At 43.3% G+C, this 17,809-nt stretch overlaps 3 protein-coding genes across 6 annotated transcripts in view; all 3 read left to right on the plus strand.

The window, feature by feature from the left end:
• Window positions 1-3,545, plus strand: part of sik3 (SIK family kinase 3) — a 34,644-nt gene extending 31,099 nt beyond the window's left edge. For all 4 annotated transcript variants that reach the window (XM_047593469.1, XM_047593470.1, XM_047593472.1 and 1 more), the window contains one exon: window positions 8-3,545. The gene's annotated coding sequence lies outside the window, so the exon portion shown is untranslated. The remainder of the gene's footprint in view (window positions 1-7) is intronic.
• A 1,406-nt stretch (window positions 3,546-4,951) lies between these two features.
• On the plus strand, window positions 4,952-12,757 carry LOC125013024 (transmembrane protein 25). Its single transcript, XM_047593287.1, has 9 exons — window positions 4,952-5,445; window positions 6,388-6,509; window positions 7,595-7,939; window positions 8,029-8,319; window positions 8,466-8,597; window positions 8,710-8,743; window positions 10,049-10,155; window positions 11,920-12,006; window positions 12,121-12,757. Exons 2-9 carry the CDS (start codon window positions 6,431-6,433, stop codon window positions 12,192-12,194), a joined length of 1,149 nt encoding a protein of 382 aa, XP_047449243.1. The 5' UTR covers window positions 4,952-5,445; window positions 6,388-6,430; the 3' UTR covers window positions 12,195-12,757.
• A 480-nt stretch (window positions 12,758-13,237) lies between these two features.
• On the plus strand, window positions 13,238-17,319 carry LOC125013038 (T-cell surface glycoprotein CD3 delta chain-like). Its single transcript, XM_047593308.1, has 7 exons — window positions 13,238-13,804; window positions 14,158-14,234; window positions 14,363-14,383; window positions 14,562-14,759; window positions 14,892-15,035; window positions 16,754-16,818; window positions 16,910-17,319. Exons 2-7 carry the CDS (start codon window positions 14,180-14,182, stop codon window positions 16,961-16,963), a joined length of 537 nt encoding a protein of 178 aa, XP_047449264.1. The 5' UTR covers window positions 13,238-13,804; window positions 14,158-14,179; the 3' UTR covers window positions 16,964-17,319.
• The last annotated feature ends 490 nt before the right edge of the window (window positions 17,320-17,809 follow it).

Here is a 17,809-nt window from a genome sequence, read left to right on the forward strand (position 1 = left end):
CCTGCAGGAAGAGGTGTATCCTGTGTACATCGGTCCATATCAGCCATCCTGAGTTGTGTTGACTTGAGTTGAGCAGCATCACGCCAAACCACCATCGTCTGCCCAAGCGGGGGCGCTCTGTGTCCATCTGTCTGTCTCCATCTGTCCCTGGGAGGGCAGTCTGCGCGAGAGAGTGTGGTGGGCGGGGTGGGTACAGACATTACAAGGGGTGGGGGTCACAGGTGGGGCCCTGGGGTTCAAAGGTCAAAGTGCCAGCATTTTCTGCACGGACATCCAGCATTCATTGCCGCGGGTCGCGTCCTCCAAGCCTCCCCCCTCCCCCCCCCTCTTTCGACTCGACCCCCCTTCACCGCCTCCACCCCACAAACCTGGCCCACCCCTCCCACCTCACGCCTACCCGCGAGCCCCGCCCCCAAAACCTCCCCTTTTCTACCCCCCAAGCGTCGGCATACTTCATTACGTGCCTCACAGGCCTCATCGAAACAGTTACACTCGCAAGAACACGGGAGTCCAACAACGCAAAGAAGCAAACACACTGCTGCCACAAACCCAAAGTATTTCACATTAGGTGCGAATGCGTGTCTGCGTGCATGACTGAGGGAGAAGGGGCGAGCCGAGGGGGGCGGTGTCTGCGAAGTTCGGTCTGCTCCTCCCTCCCTCCCCTTCCTGCTGTCCTGCGGCAGATCATTCCTGGAGCAGACTGAAACCTCAGCAGCGGTGGCTCCTTTTGGCCGGGTGGCAGGTTGTTTTTTTTTTTTTTTTTTTTTTTTTTTTTTTTGTCTGTTTGTTTGTTTGTTTTTTTTGTTTCGGGTCAGGCTCCAACCGGGCAACAAAACCGCTCTATCCAAAGATGGAGCTTAGTGACATCGCACAGGACAAACCAGCTCTCTTTTTATTTTGTTCTGGCATTCGTTTTACTTTGTTTTTTTTATTTTATTTTATTTTAAAAGTCATTTTTACGGCTAATGTCCATGTAGGCATTATGGTCAATATTGTTACTTGTTATTACTGTTTTTCTGTAAAAGAAGTTTTATTATAATGAATAACATTATTATTATTATTATTAAAGGAAAACAACTCTGTGTTGCAAGGACGACAACATTGTTCTTTAATTACTTAAGTAATTCTGCACTTTCGGTTCGAGCTATCCTGTCTGTTTCCACCCCTCCTTGCGGTTCCTCCCTCTCTTTCATGCTGTCACCCTGCTTTTCAGTTCCTCCCTCCACACCTCCTCCGAACCTAGATTCCCCCCACTCTTCGTTCTCCACCCTCTTTTCCCATGTCAGTGACATTGTATTGCATTGTGGGTAGTTTTACCAGACATTTGCTCCTTTCCTTGTACAGTGATGCCATGTATAGAACGCTATTGCAATTTCTGTATCAAATATTTTTCTTTCTTTTTTTTTTTAATTTTTTGTTTTTAGATGTTGTTGGGGAGGCTTTTTTTATATTGGTATTGTTTATCATTTGTATTTTTTGGACGTCTTCAAATGTTTCTTCTTTGTTGTTTTTGTTTTCTTTAACGAATCTTGAGATTTCTAGCCAAAAGAGGACAGAGAGAAGAGAAGACGGCGCTCTTCAAATGTCGGAGAAAAAAAAAAAAAAAGATTGTTCTTATTTGTTTTAATATTATTACGTCGAGACACTTGAATAAGAGGAGAGTTATTATTTTGTGTTGCTTTTTAAAGTATCATTTCAATTGATGTTGTGACTGTCATTCTTGTTGATGTCGGGCCTGTTTTCTGTTGACGGGGTAGTTGTGGCAGGCTATACAGGGTCAGGCTTCGGGATTTGTCTGGGTTGGTTTGGGTGCTACAAAGACTTGACACTCAAAAAGAAAAGAAAAAAAGGACACAGAAAAAAAAAAAAAAAACGAGGGAATAACTTGTAAAATAGCTGACATATCATCCTAAACGTCGCAAGTGTGGAGACGGACAAACCCGCTTCTTTCTCCCTCTTGCTGCCCCACCTGTCTGCTGTGACCCTCCCACCATCTTTGACTGCGTCTGCTTCAGATCAGGTGGCGCCTTACGGACACGGCCCCTCCTCCCGAGCTTGTTACTACGGCATCAGAACCCCCTCCCTCTACGCCGCCCCCCTCCTCTCCCTTCCTTGCTTTCTCGTTGACTCGCTTCGGCCTCGTTTTTTATTTCGCCCTGAACCCGGAAGGGAAGGTGGGAGGAGGTGACGATCGGATTCGGCTCGGACGCGCCTCGAAACCGTAAAAGGGAACCATTTCAGGAAGTGACCGTAGGAATTAATTATCAAAATACTTCTTCAGGAACAAAGGAAATACGCGTTGTGGTCAGAGCAGGGCAGGGCAGGGTGTGCCCCCACCCCCAGGCCGCTGAGTCAGGCCGAAGCACAGCCAGATGGAGGCTACGACACACCGGGGACCACAGCAGAGGACCGACCCTCCCCTTTCCTCCTTTTCTTTTAAATTTACTTTATTGTTCGACCTCTATTTATCCTCCTGTATACAATAATCCTGGATATCGAATCAATATTGGCCCGCCAAGAGACTGTGGTGCAAAAGCTCCACTTGTATGTGTTTGTACAAGCCAGATGTCACAATACCTGGCTACACGGTCCACATACTGCGCGCTGCGTAAACCTGAGAGCTGTCGACGGTGTCGTGCAGCGCTCGCGCTTACCATTTGCGGCATGCCACTTCCTGTTTACCAACATTCACTCTCATTCCAGCTCAGCGCGGTTAGTTCTTTGCAGTGGAATCGGTTTCTCTCGCAGAAGAGCACATGCAGGTGTGAACAGCAAAGTGGATCTGATGCGTAAAAGTGTTCCTTCCCAAACTGAGTCCATGTCTTATAGGACAGAAGAAGCTTCACTCCGTTCCAAGTCTCCGCTCCCTTCCGGCTCTCATTCGTTCCTCTTTCAGGTCTGAGCTCCTGTTGTTATTGTTTTTCCTCTCATTGTTTACATCAAGCCAAATCAAGAACTGGAAGAGAAAGGATTGAGGACTCGTTGGGTGTAGAGGAGGGAGGTGTTTGGAATGGAAGACACTGCATGTTTCTTGTCCCACATCAGGACAGAAACTCAAAGGATTAAAACTCTCATCTTGTCTGATGTAACGTTGTGGCCAGTACCAGAGGTGTCGTGCGCGGGTGGAAGGACGAGCAGGTGCACATAGGAAGGGACTGCTTCAAGATAATGGAAAGCACTGCACATGATTCAGAAGTGACGGAGAGCGCTGCTTCACACACATCTGCCTGATTAGACTGACCCTTCTTTCCTCTCTCTTTTTTTTAAATTTTCCTGTCTTAAAACTTCCATCCCTGACTTCTGTCTTTTCTCTCCATCCCAGCTCTCTGCTCCGCTCCGGTTCTTAGGTTCATTTTGTTTTCTATCGTTTCCTCTTTTTATTTTATTTTTATTTTTTTGTCTTTTTTTTGTTGTTGTTGTTGTTTTTCTGTTCATTTCTGTTGAGTACAAAAATACTAAAGTGCAACAACAATTAAAAAGAATATCAACCAAACTGAGATGAATAAATAAATATATATAAATAAAGAAATAATTTAAAAGATTGACTTGGGTCTCTTTGTGTTACATGCTACAGTCACTTTAAAAAGTATTCAGACTCCTCCCGTGTGTTACACATAATAAGTTAATGGATTCAGTAGCAGTAAATCTGTCTGCATTATTATTTTTGCATTAAACTAATAATCTAATAAACCTGAACCTAAACTCTGTGACAGTGTCTTGCCAGCAATCCCAGTCTTGTTGGATGAGTCTTTGTTATTGAGCAGTTTACTGTCAAGCTCCATCTGACTAGACGTTAAGTGTCTAGTCAGTCATCTTCTCCCTCCACAGGTGTTTTCTCTGTTTGACATCACACCTCCTCCACACTGTTGCAGAGATGCACCCCATTGGCATGATGCTGCTGCCACCATGCTTCACTGCAGGGATGATGTTAACCTGATAATGAGCACCACCTGGTGTTCAACAGACATATTGCAAGACCAGGGAATCTCATCCTCCCCGCTCAGAGTACTGTTTTGTTTTTTTTTTCTCCTCCACATAGTCTATGCATTTTACTCAAGTCAGCTTCTGCCAACTTGTCTCCTGTGAAGGCCTGATTAACAGAGTGCTGCTTATATTACCATCCTACCCTGTTTTCTACAATCCTGACAGCGGAAAACTTAAAAAGTTCTATCAGAGCAGCCGTTGAGTTAAGGTTTTATACTCTACCTGATTGGTGCCGTGCACCAGTTTTAAAGGTCTACAGGGAGTCCATTGTTGTCCATGGCTTAGTTTCTGTCCTCTTAGGCAGCATGAATTTACAACCTTAAAATGCTACTCAGCACAGTTTGAGTGAAAAAAGAATGTGCTGAATCTGATATTTAAGATTTTTGAACAATAACAATACAAGGTCCAAGTTATTTTGTTTGTGTCTCTGCTACTCAGTCAGCAGTCAGTGAATACCTGTATCTGTGTCTAGTTGTGTATCACTTTGCACGGCTGCTTGTGCACATTTTTCTTTGAGGAAAAGTATTTGCTTGACGCATAGATAATCAGCTTCTCCATAGAAAGGTGTGGAGTTTGGGGCAGTGTTAGGCTTATTGTTCAAAGGCCACAAACTAATTGGATATTACTGTGTACAAAGTGTAACAGTATAGTCTTAAGAGAAATATCCCGTCCCTTTAAGTCACCACATGGAGAAGGACCTATTCTGTGAGCTGGTTTCTTTTGTGTGGCTTCTCCCTGCAGCACTCTGCACGCTGCTGCTCTGGTCTGAACAGCTGCACTGCAGAGGCTTTTCAGCCTGGACTAATTGAGCCCTGATAGTGTTAAACCTGGCTGTGTGTCTGTAGATCGTGCGCTTATGGCAATGATGGACGATAGGGCACCTTTCCCCATCCCTCTGACCTGAGTTCACTCTCCACATTCAATACCAGGCTGTTAAAGATTAATGCCTTGCATGGGGCTCCTCTTCTCTCCACCCCCACACCAGATCTTTTTTTCCTTCCCTCACGACTCTCTGCCCACTCTCTTCTTCCTCCTTCTCCTTCTTCCCTCTCTACATCCTCTGCTCCTTTCCTCGCCCACTCCCCGTTCTCTTCCCCTCACTTTCTACCTCATCAGCCGCCTGCTCCTTTTGCCTCTCCCTCCCTCCCTCCCTCCTTCCTCCTCATTCTCAACTCCTCGGAGTGGCGACACGGCGACTGCCTGCGTCAGCCGGCCCCTGCCCGCTGGTGAATGCTGCTACTGGAGGTTACCGTGTCCTGCAGAGAGCCTCGTGCTTGTGTGTGTGTGTGAGAGAGTGTGTGAGTGTACGCAGATGGGAAAGGAACTGAGTCAGGGAGGGCTGCCTCTCATCTCTCCGCTGTCATCACCATCCTTCACGCTCCCTCCTCTCCTCCTCTCCTCCTCTGCTGCCATGGAGCTCCAGCGGGCTGAATCACAGCGGCGTCTGCAGAAAGGGCTGAGGTAATGCTGTGTGCGTCGTAGAGGGTTTTTATTTCGGACACATCTGCATGCAGCCGCACTGTGTATGTGTGCGTGTGCATGTACTGCACACTGTAACGTGTAACCCTTTGCCTTTTAGATCATCCGTCCATCAAACATCCTCAGCATGAATGCAAAGAGCTGTCTGTCCTTTTTTTTTTTTTTTTTTGTGCGTGTGCATGCATTGAAATAATCTTCCTGGTTGTCCCCATTAGTGTGGAACTGGTGCATGTGTGTTTTCTCAATGACTCAGGTCCTGCTTCCATCCAAGGCGCACATACATAATCACATGACCCCCGGCAGCAGCAGACACTACCCGCTTCTCTGCTACAGCTGCATGTGCGTGAGCATCGATCCGAGCGGGCCAGTCGGTGTCTAGTGTCGTGGTGATGGGATAAGTCTGCAAAGCTGGACAGAATTACTGAAGCGTGAGGCCTTGTTTTTGTTTTCATTGCGCGGAAGCTCTGCCCGCGTCTTCGGGCCTGCATCTCAGCCTCATCTGCCGTTCACTGACTTCAGCCTCTTTGCTATCAAAAAGCCTCAAAACCAGCACAGCAGAATCAGAGGTGCATTGTTCATTGTTCTTCTTCCTTCTCAAATCGACCTGCGCTGTAACTTGAACCCAGAGACTTGGAGTTGGAGGCTGCTGCCCCAGAAAGAGAAGAGACTCCAGAAGATGTTCTCCTTCAGCCCCAAATGCTGACACTGCTTCGTAGCCTGGAAGCCAGACCCACTTCCCCGTGATATGATTATTCTCCAGCAAAGATCTTTATGTGGTGATGGACAGAAGAGTAACAGCATCTGTAACAGCACCCGGAGTTTAAGTTGTTTACAAGAAAGTGACTCTGTGGTGGTAGGACTGTCCAGACGAGAAGTATCATTTTCTCTGTGCATTGAGTGTGTGAAACTCTTTTGACCATGCAGGTAGTTGAACGTGCGTGTGTGTGCGGTGCTCCGCTGGGCCGGTATGGAGGGTGTGTGTCCGAGGAGGTGGATGACCGGCTCTGCTGTAGTGTTCCTTCACACACTGGCCCTGTCCTGGACAGGTAAGACAAAGAGCGACTCCAGCCCGTTAACGAAGGTCTGATTATTTTGCTCACTAAATGCCGAGTTACACCTATTATGCATGCGTTACACTTGTATTAACAGGTACAAGAAAAAAAAAAAAAAAATTTAAATAATATTTAATATCATGCTGTTCTTTCCAGAGCTAAAACCAAAAATACAAAAACAGAAGAGGTAAAGAATCCATATTTTGCTTTTTGTGTTTTCCCTTTCCTTTGTTAAGTGTGTCATAAAATGATCGGCATGACATTATGAACACTTTCCCAATATTGTGTACGTCTCCCCTGTGCCTCCAAAACAGTTGTGAGAATGGACATGGTCCTTCTGAGGGTGTCCTGTGGTTTCTAGAAACGGACTGTTGTTAGTGTTGTACCAACACCAGGTCCAAAAGTGTCTCAGCATAACACTGAACAGTCACAAGATGATCAATGTTAGTCACTTTACCTGCCGCTGCTCATCCTTTTATGTGCACGTTTTTGTGGATATAAAATATCAACCAAAGGTACAAACCAAATGGAGTTTCCCCTCTACCTCATAAATCACCGCTCCTTGTTTGCTATCTGTCCTTTTCTGATTTTTCTCAGTCAGCACATTTACATAATGCCTGCCTAGCAGTTAGTTTGGCAAGACACATGTTCTAAGTAGTTTAAATGACTTTTTGGGACGGAGCCCTATAGAGGCCTAAATATAGTGGATGAAAAGAGGGTCTGAAACAGTGTTAAAGCATCAAAACCTGTATCTGACCCCCCCAAAAAAAATGATGAACCCATACATAGGTAATATGTGGCCTATTAAGGCAAAATGTTTTATTGCAGCTGTGAAAATTTGTTAAAATATATAAATAAATAATAATGCTTGGCTGGGCAGCTCTTGTAGTTGCTTGTAACTCCTCTTGAAATCCTTGTAAAATAATTTGTTGCTGCTTCTGTTCTTTGTTTATTGCACAAACAAGACTAATTACACGTGACCTGTTAATCAGTGAGTCAGAGCCACCGCGAGAAGAATTATCTTTAATCAGACCATGCCAGGCTACCCATTTACACCGACGCTACGTTTGCACCCGCAGGTGCAATTGAGACCGTCCCCAAAATAGATGGTCGGCACCAGGCAGCTCTGACTCTGCAGGAGAACATGACGCACAGGTTCAGCTGCCAGTCGGACGGCTGGGACCCCCGTGCTCCTCCCCTGCTGACGTGGTACCTGAACGGGCAGCAGCAGGGGCAGCCGATGCCCCACCGCAGGCGTCTGGTGATGACGCCCCAGGGAGACTCGGTAGCCGCGAGACCCGGGGCCAATCTGAACAGCTCCTTCTCTCTGAGAGCCAGGAAGTGGGACAGGGAGCTGGTGTGTGTCGCGTCAAACCCCAGGACGGGAGAGAGCTACAATGCCACGGTCACGCTCAATGTCCAGTGTGAGTCTGCGTGGCGTGTTTTCTGAGAAACGGCACCATTTTCAGGTGGTGCAACAAATAAAGTGCTGCTTCTCTCCTCTTTGCTCCAGTCCAGCCAGAGATCCTCAGAGTGAACGCCCACTACAGTGAAACCTCAGACCCAGGCCTGTCCCTCGTCCTCTTCGCCTTGGTGCGGTCCAACCCGCCTGCCACCATCACCTTTGTGGACCAGTTCGGCCAGCAGGTCGCCAACACCTCTGACTTCCTCATCCTGGACTCAAGGAGCTACCCCTGGCTGACCAATCACACGCTGAAGGTCGTGCTGAGCAACCTATCAGGGAACATCTCGCTCAACGCCAGCAACAGCGTGGGAACGGTGCAGAGCAACCTCACGCTGGCAGGTCAGTGAGGAAAAGCGCGATCCTTGTTTAAAGTGTGACCGTGAAGGCATTTTAGGAAATATGAGTTATAAAACCAGAGAGAGAGCGTGAGCTAAAAGGCAAATAAAGTTGATTTGAACTGACTGAAAGCTTCTTTCCCTCCCCAGAGTTTCTGCAGTCCCGTGTGGAGGTGCCCATGCTGGGAATAGTGACAGGAGGAGCCATGGCCTTCATGGCCCTCCTCATCCTCAGTCTCATAGTTCTCTGCCTCATGCAAAAAAACAAGAGCAAGTCCATCGGTGGGTGTGTTTGCGTGTTTGTGTGAAGTCGGCCGGTAACGCTGTAGCACTGTGGCATGGATCGCAGGGTACTCTTCAACAGCCTGATGCACCTCTTTGTATTATGTTACAGACGAGCCAGTGGAGATTCTGATGGCCAAGAAAAGGTGAATAATACCGTCAGACATGCGCCACTGGATATTAGAGAGCAAATGAGGCAGGAAGAAAGGAAATGCAGTCGGGGAAATATGCTAGACGAATACTATCTGATACTATCTGATTACCGGCTCAGAAAACCTCCCTTGTTTTGTTTTTCTACGACTTTCAGGATGACAGATTTGTCACACGCATGCATCTCAGACCAACGCCATAGAAGGAACAGAAATAAGGCTGTTTGTTTTCTTGGTGAAAGTTAGATCAGAAGATTGATGCCGCTCTCAAGTTCGTGCAGTAAATGCATAGCCGGCACCGTGCAGTTTGTTAGTTTTGTGGGGAGAGCATGGTTGACTGTTTCCTAGTTTTCCTTTTTATTTCAGTTTCGTACATTAGGCTTTTGGCACCGTGTTTGCATCCAAACACGTGATCTTCCCACCAAATTCTTCTGGTTTTGCCCAAACTTATTTAAGTTGTATTTAAATCTCCTTAAAAAAAATAAATAAATAAAAAAAGTAACCCGGTAACCGTCTTTGACCGCAATGATGATTATGCCATAAAAATAAAATATGGGAGAGAGTGAAAGAGGGAAAAACACCAAGTAAAAAGCTGACAAGCAGCAAATTTCCAGAAATTCAGCAAGAAATAGATAGATTAAATTCTTGCTTGTAGTATCAAATAACACATAAATCACAGTGAGTCTGCGACATTGAACAATTCTACAGGTTAGCATGTAAATCTTTACCTTTCTATGTGGACTTTGAATGTTCTCCCTGTACCTACACATGTTACATTTGATCAAGAGAGACTACAAAAGCTTGTTAGATTAAGCGGTGATTCTAAATTTGTCTGCTGTCAGACCATGTGTAGATACTGTTTGTGATAGTCTGATATCTGACCTGCCCATGGTGTAGCCTCTCTCACCCAGTGACAGTTGGCATAGGCTCTAGCCCCCTATTATCTATATTTAAAAAAAAAAGTGCTTATAGATACTGGATATTGGATAAATTGATATTATAAATCTTACATGATATAACCTATGTAATTAGTAGAGAAGTAGAACTGTTTTTTTCCCTGTATATCAGGTTTATGATTTTGAACAATCACCAAACTCCCATTTTTCTAACAACCCCGTCTCTGCAGTCCAGCACACCCTCATGCCACATCTCATCTGGTCAGTTGCCCCTGAGCGCATTAGTGGATAGGATGGAAACAACTGGCGAAAGCAACTTTTTGCTCTTCGGAGTATTTTATGTCCATCCCGCTGATCAATAACACCTCTAATCCAAGTCTGATACCCGTCCACATTGTCCACACAGTGACTCAGCCAATCTGAAGACTGCAAAGCCCGATAAGGCCTACATCCCCAGAGAGATGTCTCTTCCTTCCAACATGCAGCTCAACGACCTCAGCACTTTGAGAAAAGGTAAGAGGCCCTTGCAGCATAATGCAGTACATGCACGTTCTTCAAAGAGGAGGAAGCGTAGCGTGTGCTTATTGAGTGTGCCAAAGTGCAATCATAGAGGCATTGTGTGAAAATGTGAAGTGAAGTTGTGAGATGTTATACGACATGGCAAAAATCAGCAACAACACGTAACGATCAATAATCAGTCAGTGTCGTTTTTTTCCCGTCCACGATCAGTGATCGGCACTGACAGTTGTCAGAATGAATGGAGCCGCTAACGGTCGCAGTAAAACCTAAAATAAGCTGTGGTTTTTGGTGTGTAATATGATTAACTGTGACCTTTTAAGGCCAAGCAATCCACTGAATAATCTGGAATTATGTTCTCTCTCCAAGTTGAGGGTAATGAGAGGTCGGTTGATCCAGAGGGTCGGTTGATACATTTTGTAATGTACAACTTTTAGACAAGAAAGCATGGCAGACGTGATTTCTTTTCATTTCTGTACTGTTGATTGAATTTACTGAAAATCCAGGGTTTACTTGAAATTCAGTACATGGATTATTTATAGTGTATAAATACAAATATTTAATGTATATGCAAATAAAGTATTAAGGCTTTAGGTAGACTGGATATTTTGCAAATGGCTTTGCACCAGCTATTGTTTTTTTTAATTAATTTATTTTTTTAACTTGTAGGACATAACACAAAATTGTGTAGATAAATCTGCTGTTTTAATATCCTCATAACTACTACAGATTACAAAGCTTTTAAAGGGAAAATAAAGTAAAAACTGTAAAGGAGCAAAGGTTTAATATGCTTTCATACTCTTTGGCACAGTTGCACTTAGCTACCAAGCACACTGTGTATAACATTCCATGTGTTGGTAGTAATATGAATTTTACTGCAAACAACTTGTTAGCTTAGCTCAGCATAAATTACACATAACATTAAACTCAAAGCTTAGAGTTGTGTTATTATACTGCTCTATTGGTCTATTAAACATGGGTTTTGTATGCTTATTGGTAGGCTTTAAGGAGCCACCTATCAATTTTGATACTCTTGATAAAATTTTTGATACTATTTTGCCCTACAAAGCACATTAACAAAGTTGTTTGTAGGTATTTTTAATGGTATTTTCCGTAAAGAAAAGAGTTTCGGTCAATGACTCATCCTAGATACGTTTGTTGTTGCCTTGCCGACTCTGTTGTCATCATGATGACAAAACTTCTCACAAAATGGACACATGCAATAGCTTTATATTAACTATATTAAGTAACTGAAACATCCTTGAAAAAAAAAAAATAATAATAATAATAATAATTTTAGTGGTTTAATTTGACCCATCCACTAACATGGAGGAGGGGGGCTTATGACCTATACTGCAGCCAGTCACAAGGGGGAGCTCCACTTGCTTTGGATTCACTCTTGAGAAGTTGACATGGCATCCACTTTTCATACCGTCTACAGTACGAGCAGAATGGACTTTTTGGGAGGAGGGCCGTCTCCCTAGCTCTGTATTTGCATAAAACATGTATTCATGCAGCAACACGTAGCTCCCCACTAATCATTCCATGGGGACTTGAAAGATGACAGTTGTGCTATAAGTGTTAAGCAGTTTGTGCTCTACTCCCATTTTCTCCTCCCTGGTTAGCTACAGCTGCTAATATGGCATACGGTCGTATAGGTTGACCCTCATTTAATTGCAACATTAAAAAAAAATAAAAATATTTCCTCAAAACTATGCTGCAAGAAAAATATCTCCATGTGTGCTGCATCTCTTCTGGTAGCCCGAGAGGCTGCCCAGCAGAACAGTGTGGGAGAGCAGAAGAAAGAGGAAGAGGAGGAGGATCTGTCTTTAGCCTACGCCGCCAGAGGTCAGGGAAACACGCTCCGAACCAGTTGCATTCTTCATTATTTATATTTTGTTTTGGTGCAGAGGAACGGCAGCGGGTATTTACTGTTGCATTCTCTCCCCCGATGGTTCCCAGGTTTTGCCAGATATCCGATGGTGGGCTACATCTACAAGGTGAACAGCACAAGCAGCGAGGAGATCTGGCTCTGACGGAGCTCAGAGTGATACACACACTGCAGGTGCATGCAAAACTACTTCAAACCGTGCAGCTGTCCAAGAAAGAAAACCCAGAACAACTGCCATTCAACCAGTCGTCAGTCACCTTCAAGCCGGACCAGGATGAACTTGATCCACAAGCTCTCTTGCTGTGGAGACCTCATGTGCTCCTGGAGGACACCAACAGACCTGCGTCTCCGACTCGAACATAAACATAGATTTTGCAAAATAAAGCGATGCTTTTGTCATGAAGTATTTACACCGCTGATGTGTGAACTCCAAATAAAGATGCTCATATACAGTATGTCTGACATGATTTCCTGTAACCACTTGCTCATAACGTCCTCCTCCTTGTCGCATTATTGGAATGCATTCATTGTTCTATGCTAACACCAGAATGTTAATGTGAGATTTTACAGTTTGAGCAGTAATATCTGAATAAGACAAGAATATGTAACTGTTTATGGACTTGTAACATGCCATGTACTGTATATTTGTATGCATATGTATATGTGTATAAAAGAGAATGTCTAATAAAGATGATATGGAGACTGTAAGTGAAATGGTGGACGCGCTGTGCTTTTGTTTGGCGCCCACCAGGGGGCGCTCTGAAGTGGTTTATGGCTTTTGGGTTGGTTGCAAGTTGTTGACATGAGTTTTTGACACACGAGGGCGATGGTGAAGTCACTGTTACATCTGGTGAGGGAGCCATTAGATGATCTGCTCTCTTTTCACGCGATAGCAGGTGCGAGGGGGTTGGGGGGGAGAAAAAAATTGCATGAGTGTGTGCGGGCCAGGTGTGAGCTAGGTCACAGGCTAGTGTGGCTTTTCTTCACACAGGAAGCAGAATGGTGTTGTGGGAGCATCTCATTGCTTTCCTCAGTTTTGTTTTTTCTCTCTCTCTGCTTGTCTCACGCTGATCGAGGAATGCAGCCTGTCAACACGCGCAGGAGGGAAACACATCGTCGGCACACAGTGAATTAGGATATTTGAAACATTCATGCGAAAACACGTTTGTGCCTTTGTTTTACTAGATGGAGCTGCTCGCCATCAGCGCTCATCTCCCACAGCAGCAGCGCAGCACGTTGCATTTAGTGTCAACAGACTGATCGGTCGGTTCGTTTCCATTTTTGTTCTCCGACTGTCGCTCATTGGTAAAATGCATAAGCCACTTTGACAAACTGAATAACAGCATGTGGGCGAATCAAGGAGCTGAGTTACATTTAGCTACATTTAAAAAACAGGATTGTCTGTTCCACAAAGCTTTCTGTTGTGTCTGAACGGAAGGTTTAAATTCACAAAGGCCTTTCTCCTGCGAGTGTAGTAAATATCACACTACACTACGCAAACCTAAGCACTGATAGCACACCGTAAATACCTACAAATGCATCGCCCATTTCATCGGAGTTGTCAAAAGTCAGAGCCCTCCAGACGTAGAAATCAACAAAATCTGCCGAGATGGAGCGTTAACCAATCACATTCACTTCCTTCTCCCTCGCTCCCTCTCTCTCTTTCTCTGACAAACACACACCACACACACAGACTTCTGCATACAAACACTGGATGCTTTGAAAGCTGAACCCACGACACCGCTTCATTTCCAGGTATATTTTTTTTTATTTCAAAAACAAAATATTGGTTGTGTGTATCCTATTGTATTTTCCATTCAGTCTAGAACGTCCATGTATGTTTTGGTCGCCCGAAGATGTAATTTATTTATTTATTTTATGTAAAAAAAACAAATAAGCCAAAACCTAAAAGTCACAGTTCGTATTAGTGACTAACTATAATAGTCGTCTTAGCTCTCTAAGACGTTGTGTGTCATCGTCAGTTACCTCTGAAAAGTACAACAAAATGGTTGACATGGAGCAGAAAATGGCGCCCTTCCTTCCTGTCTGTCACCGTACGCTCGCTCTGACTCTCGTTGAACTCAAGTGTTTCCCTCTGTCGTACGCAGAGCCCGACGGAGAAGACACACGATGAAACGTCAGTTAGTTCTGTCCACCTGCGCGCTGCTGCTTTGGACACTGACAGGTAGGCCGGCCTCATTATTTTTGTCCTAATGACGATAAAAATGAGGACAAACTCATATCACATTTGATTGTTACAACTTGTTCGTTTAATTAAATGTTTTCATGTTCCTGTGTAAATCTCTCCTGCAGCGTTTGTCAGCTATGCCGAAGGTAAGAAGACTACTTTATCGTTTACACATGGAGTTACGTGGAAGTAAATGCGTGTGCGAAATTTTTACAATATCACCTTATTTAAAAATGAAATGTTTTTTATAAGAGGTAATTCAACAAGCAGTACATGGTACATGTTTATTGTCTTTAACTTTCTGCCTTCTTTTTTCCAACATAGAACCAAAAAGTGACGTAGTGGTTGTCGAGCTCCCTGATGGAATTAAGCTGTCATGTAATAATAATGCAACTATGAAATTTTCAAATGGAATAGAACATGGAAGAAAAGAATTGAAACTCGGATACAGTGATGATAACACAGGGGAGTACACATGTGAAAGAGAACAGCAAACATCAAAAATCCTTGTGACATTTCGGAGTAAGTTTTGCTGGAAATGTTTTGTCTCTAAATTGTTATTTGTGGTTTTACATGTACTTTTGTAATTACCTTTACAATGTACTTCAATGTAATTACAAATGATGTAATGTGTGTGTGTCTGTGTGTGTCCAGCCTGTGATAACTGTGTAGAGCTTGACAAGGCTTCGATAGCGGGCATCGTCGTGGGAGACGTGGTGGCTACGATTGTGATTGGAGTGGCGGTCTATCTCATTGCTTCTAAAGCTGGGACTGGAGCCGTCGCCACTGTCAAGAAACGTAAAGTCTTTCTGTCTATCCATACATCCATCCGACCGTCTATAATTTCCAGCTGCATCGTCCACTTAAATCTAGTGTTTCCCTCATATTTACTGAAAATAATAAATAAAAAAGTACTTTCTCCGATATTAACTGTGATGAGTAGATGATGAGAGTCCTTGCAGTGCACGTTCTGTCTCAAAAAGGAAAGCAGCACAATTTGTATTTAGTTAAAGAAAATTAGTCAGTTTTTTGTTGACACGTATATTATCAGCTGTCGCTGTTTGCTGAAGTAGTATGCCAAAAATGAATGACACATTGCTTTGGTAAACGTACTTTAACACAGAGATGGGAAAATATAAGGCCAACCAAAACATCACATTTGGAAATTCTTTACTTAGGATGTCCTTTAAATTTAATCAGGCCAATAAATTACCCTAAATGGGTATTTAGGGTTCTGTTAGGCTTAGACATTTCGGAATGATTGTTTGACATGCTCAAATGTACAAATGGCTCGCACCGGCGTAGGCTATGTGCGTAGGTTACACCGCCTATGTCCAGCAGTGGTACAAACACTGGCTTAAGACCCAGACCATCCAAACTGACATCAAAGAAGGAGCTGTGACCACGGCCCACTGTGTCGAGTCACGTCCTCTGTTTCTGGGCCAAAAATGTACAAATACTACAGCCAACAGCCAAGTAACCCTGCACATTCTACATGAAACAAAACAACTCTCTATATCAGGTAACAGTAGTCAGTATTATACTGATTATATTTAAACAGAGCTAGGCCTGCAGCATACTGGGATGTTTAGACAAAAAATTACTAGCTTTGCGATCTTCAGTTTCTTTACTTGTGTGTTGGTTGGTAAGACAGAACAGCCAATGAGAACCTCATACTTTCAATCACCTAAAAAGCTGCAACAACAGGGGTTCAGTGGTGCAGAACACACCAACAAAGCTAAGGCAACATGTGCCCGGTATTGGCTAACTGAATGCTGTACCTGTTTGTTGCTACTCTCAGACTGGAGAACACTCCTCATCACTCCAGACAGTCACAATATGGACCCGGTGTTTCCTTCAGAAATTATACATTTGCCACAACCATGGAAGAATAAACATTTGTAGCTTGAGCAGCAGTCTCCTAGTGTGGAGAAGTCTTTTCACTGACAGCACTAGTATTTTGTCTTTACGCTATCTCCAGTGCTGCACGTGTGGCTCTTAAATAAATTAGATTAGAGAAAAACCTAATGCAAGATAAAACAAATGTTATTGAGGGGGAACATGAAAGTAGTTTAGACGTGTTACCAAAGTGTGAAAACATCAGGTAGTTTAGGTAGCTAGCAATTATTTAGTGTAAATCCAGTCTTAGTCCCGTTGTTTTTATCTTCCGTGTGTTTTATTTGTGTTGTTGTGTGAGTTGCTGTTTGTTTGTTTGTTTGTAGAGGTCATTGTATCTCAATCGGCTAATACATACGGACAAGTATTGATCTTCTCATTTAACTTGATGAGCTGAAATGAACGTACGTAGTTCGTGCGAGTTCATTCACTTTTAGTAACATAGCAAGACCAAATAAGCATGGAAAAACAATCAAGCACATACAATTACATAACAACTCTAGTAATTTTGATGAATAACGTGTATAAGAACTAATAATCAAACTGATCTTAATATGAATAGTGATTAAAATACTCAGATTATGTTGTGTTTTTATTTTAATATCATCATCTGTCTGCAGGCTCTGACAAACGGCCTCTGGTTTCCAATGAGGAGAGCAGCAGAGGCCCCAATGAACATTACCAGGTGAGCTGAAATAAGAGTCTTTCAAAAAGCATGCGATAATTATGTTTAAAAATAAATAATGACCATTCCCTTTCTTTCCTTCCTTTCTCAGCCTTTAAGAACCAGAGGGCAGAAAGACACGTATGACGTTCTCCACAAAACATAGAGCAGCGGTGGCTCACTGCCCAGGATGCCACCCCCACCTCCCTGCTGACAACATACTGCATCTCAGACAAGTACACGATGCCTCTTACCTGTTCTCAGGTTCGACATCACGCCCAAAGGCTTGTTGTCGTGTATCTTGGATGCTACTTATCCCTAAAGTAATTTGCTTTGTATGATATTGATTTAGTTTAGGATTTTGCATCACTTATTTTTCACCGATTGTTTAAGATCACGCTGTGCAGAGACTATTTCAGCTCTTATTTAGGTTCCATTTTGATGTGTTCCTTTTTGTTTTTACTTCTTAAAAAAATCAAACTGTAATGTTGCAGAATTGAATAAAATACATGTTTTTCTTGTAATTTTGTTGTCAGAGGCTACTTTTCTGAAGTGCATTGTGAAGCACGATAACTTTTTTGAAACCAATACCGATAACCGATAACTTTCTGCTTCCAAAGACCGATACCGATAACCGATAACATACCTGGAGATAAGAAAGTCTAATGAACAAACAGTTTTGACTATGAAAATATTTATTTTTCAGATAAAAAACTATTAGCAAGCAAACATTACCTAAAAGACCAGGGTCAAACAAAACTATTTGATATTTCAAATGAACATCACAAAATAAAGGCCTCTAGAACTGAAATACTTTTCATCAGGTTTAAAAGGTGAAAAGGTGTTCTAAAAAAAATTATAAAAATAAAAATAATGCTCTGACACAAGTCAGAATCAAACATTTCCATGGTAGTTCTATGCTATTTCTCCCTTCCTGTGGTATTTTCTCTAAACATTTATTGCACGCTGTGACGCTTATATAGATCTGCCTGGTACATTCTGACTCGACGGC

This window comes from Mugil cephalus, chromosome 9, assembly GCF_022458985.1.
Source record: "Mugil cephalus isolate CIBA_MC_2020 chromosome 9, CIBA_Mcephalus_1.1, whole genome shotgun sequence".
Lineage (NCBI taxonomy): Eukaryota > Metazoa > Chordata > Actinopteri > Mugiliformes > Mugilidae > Mugil > Mugil cephalus.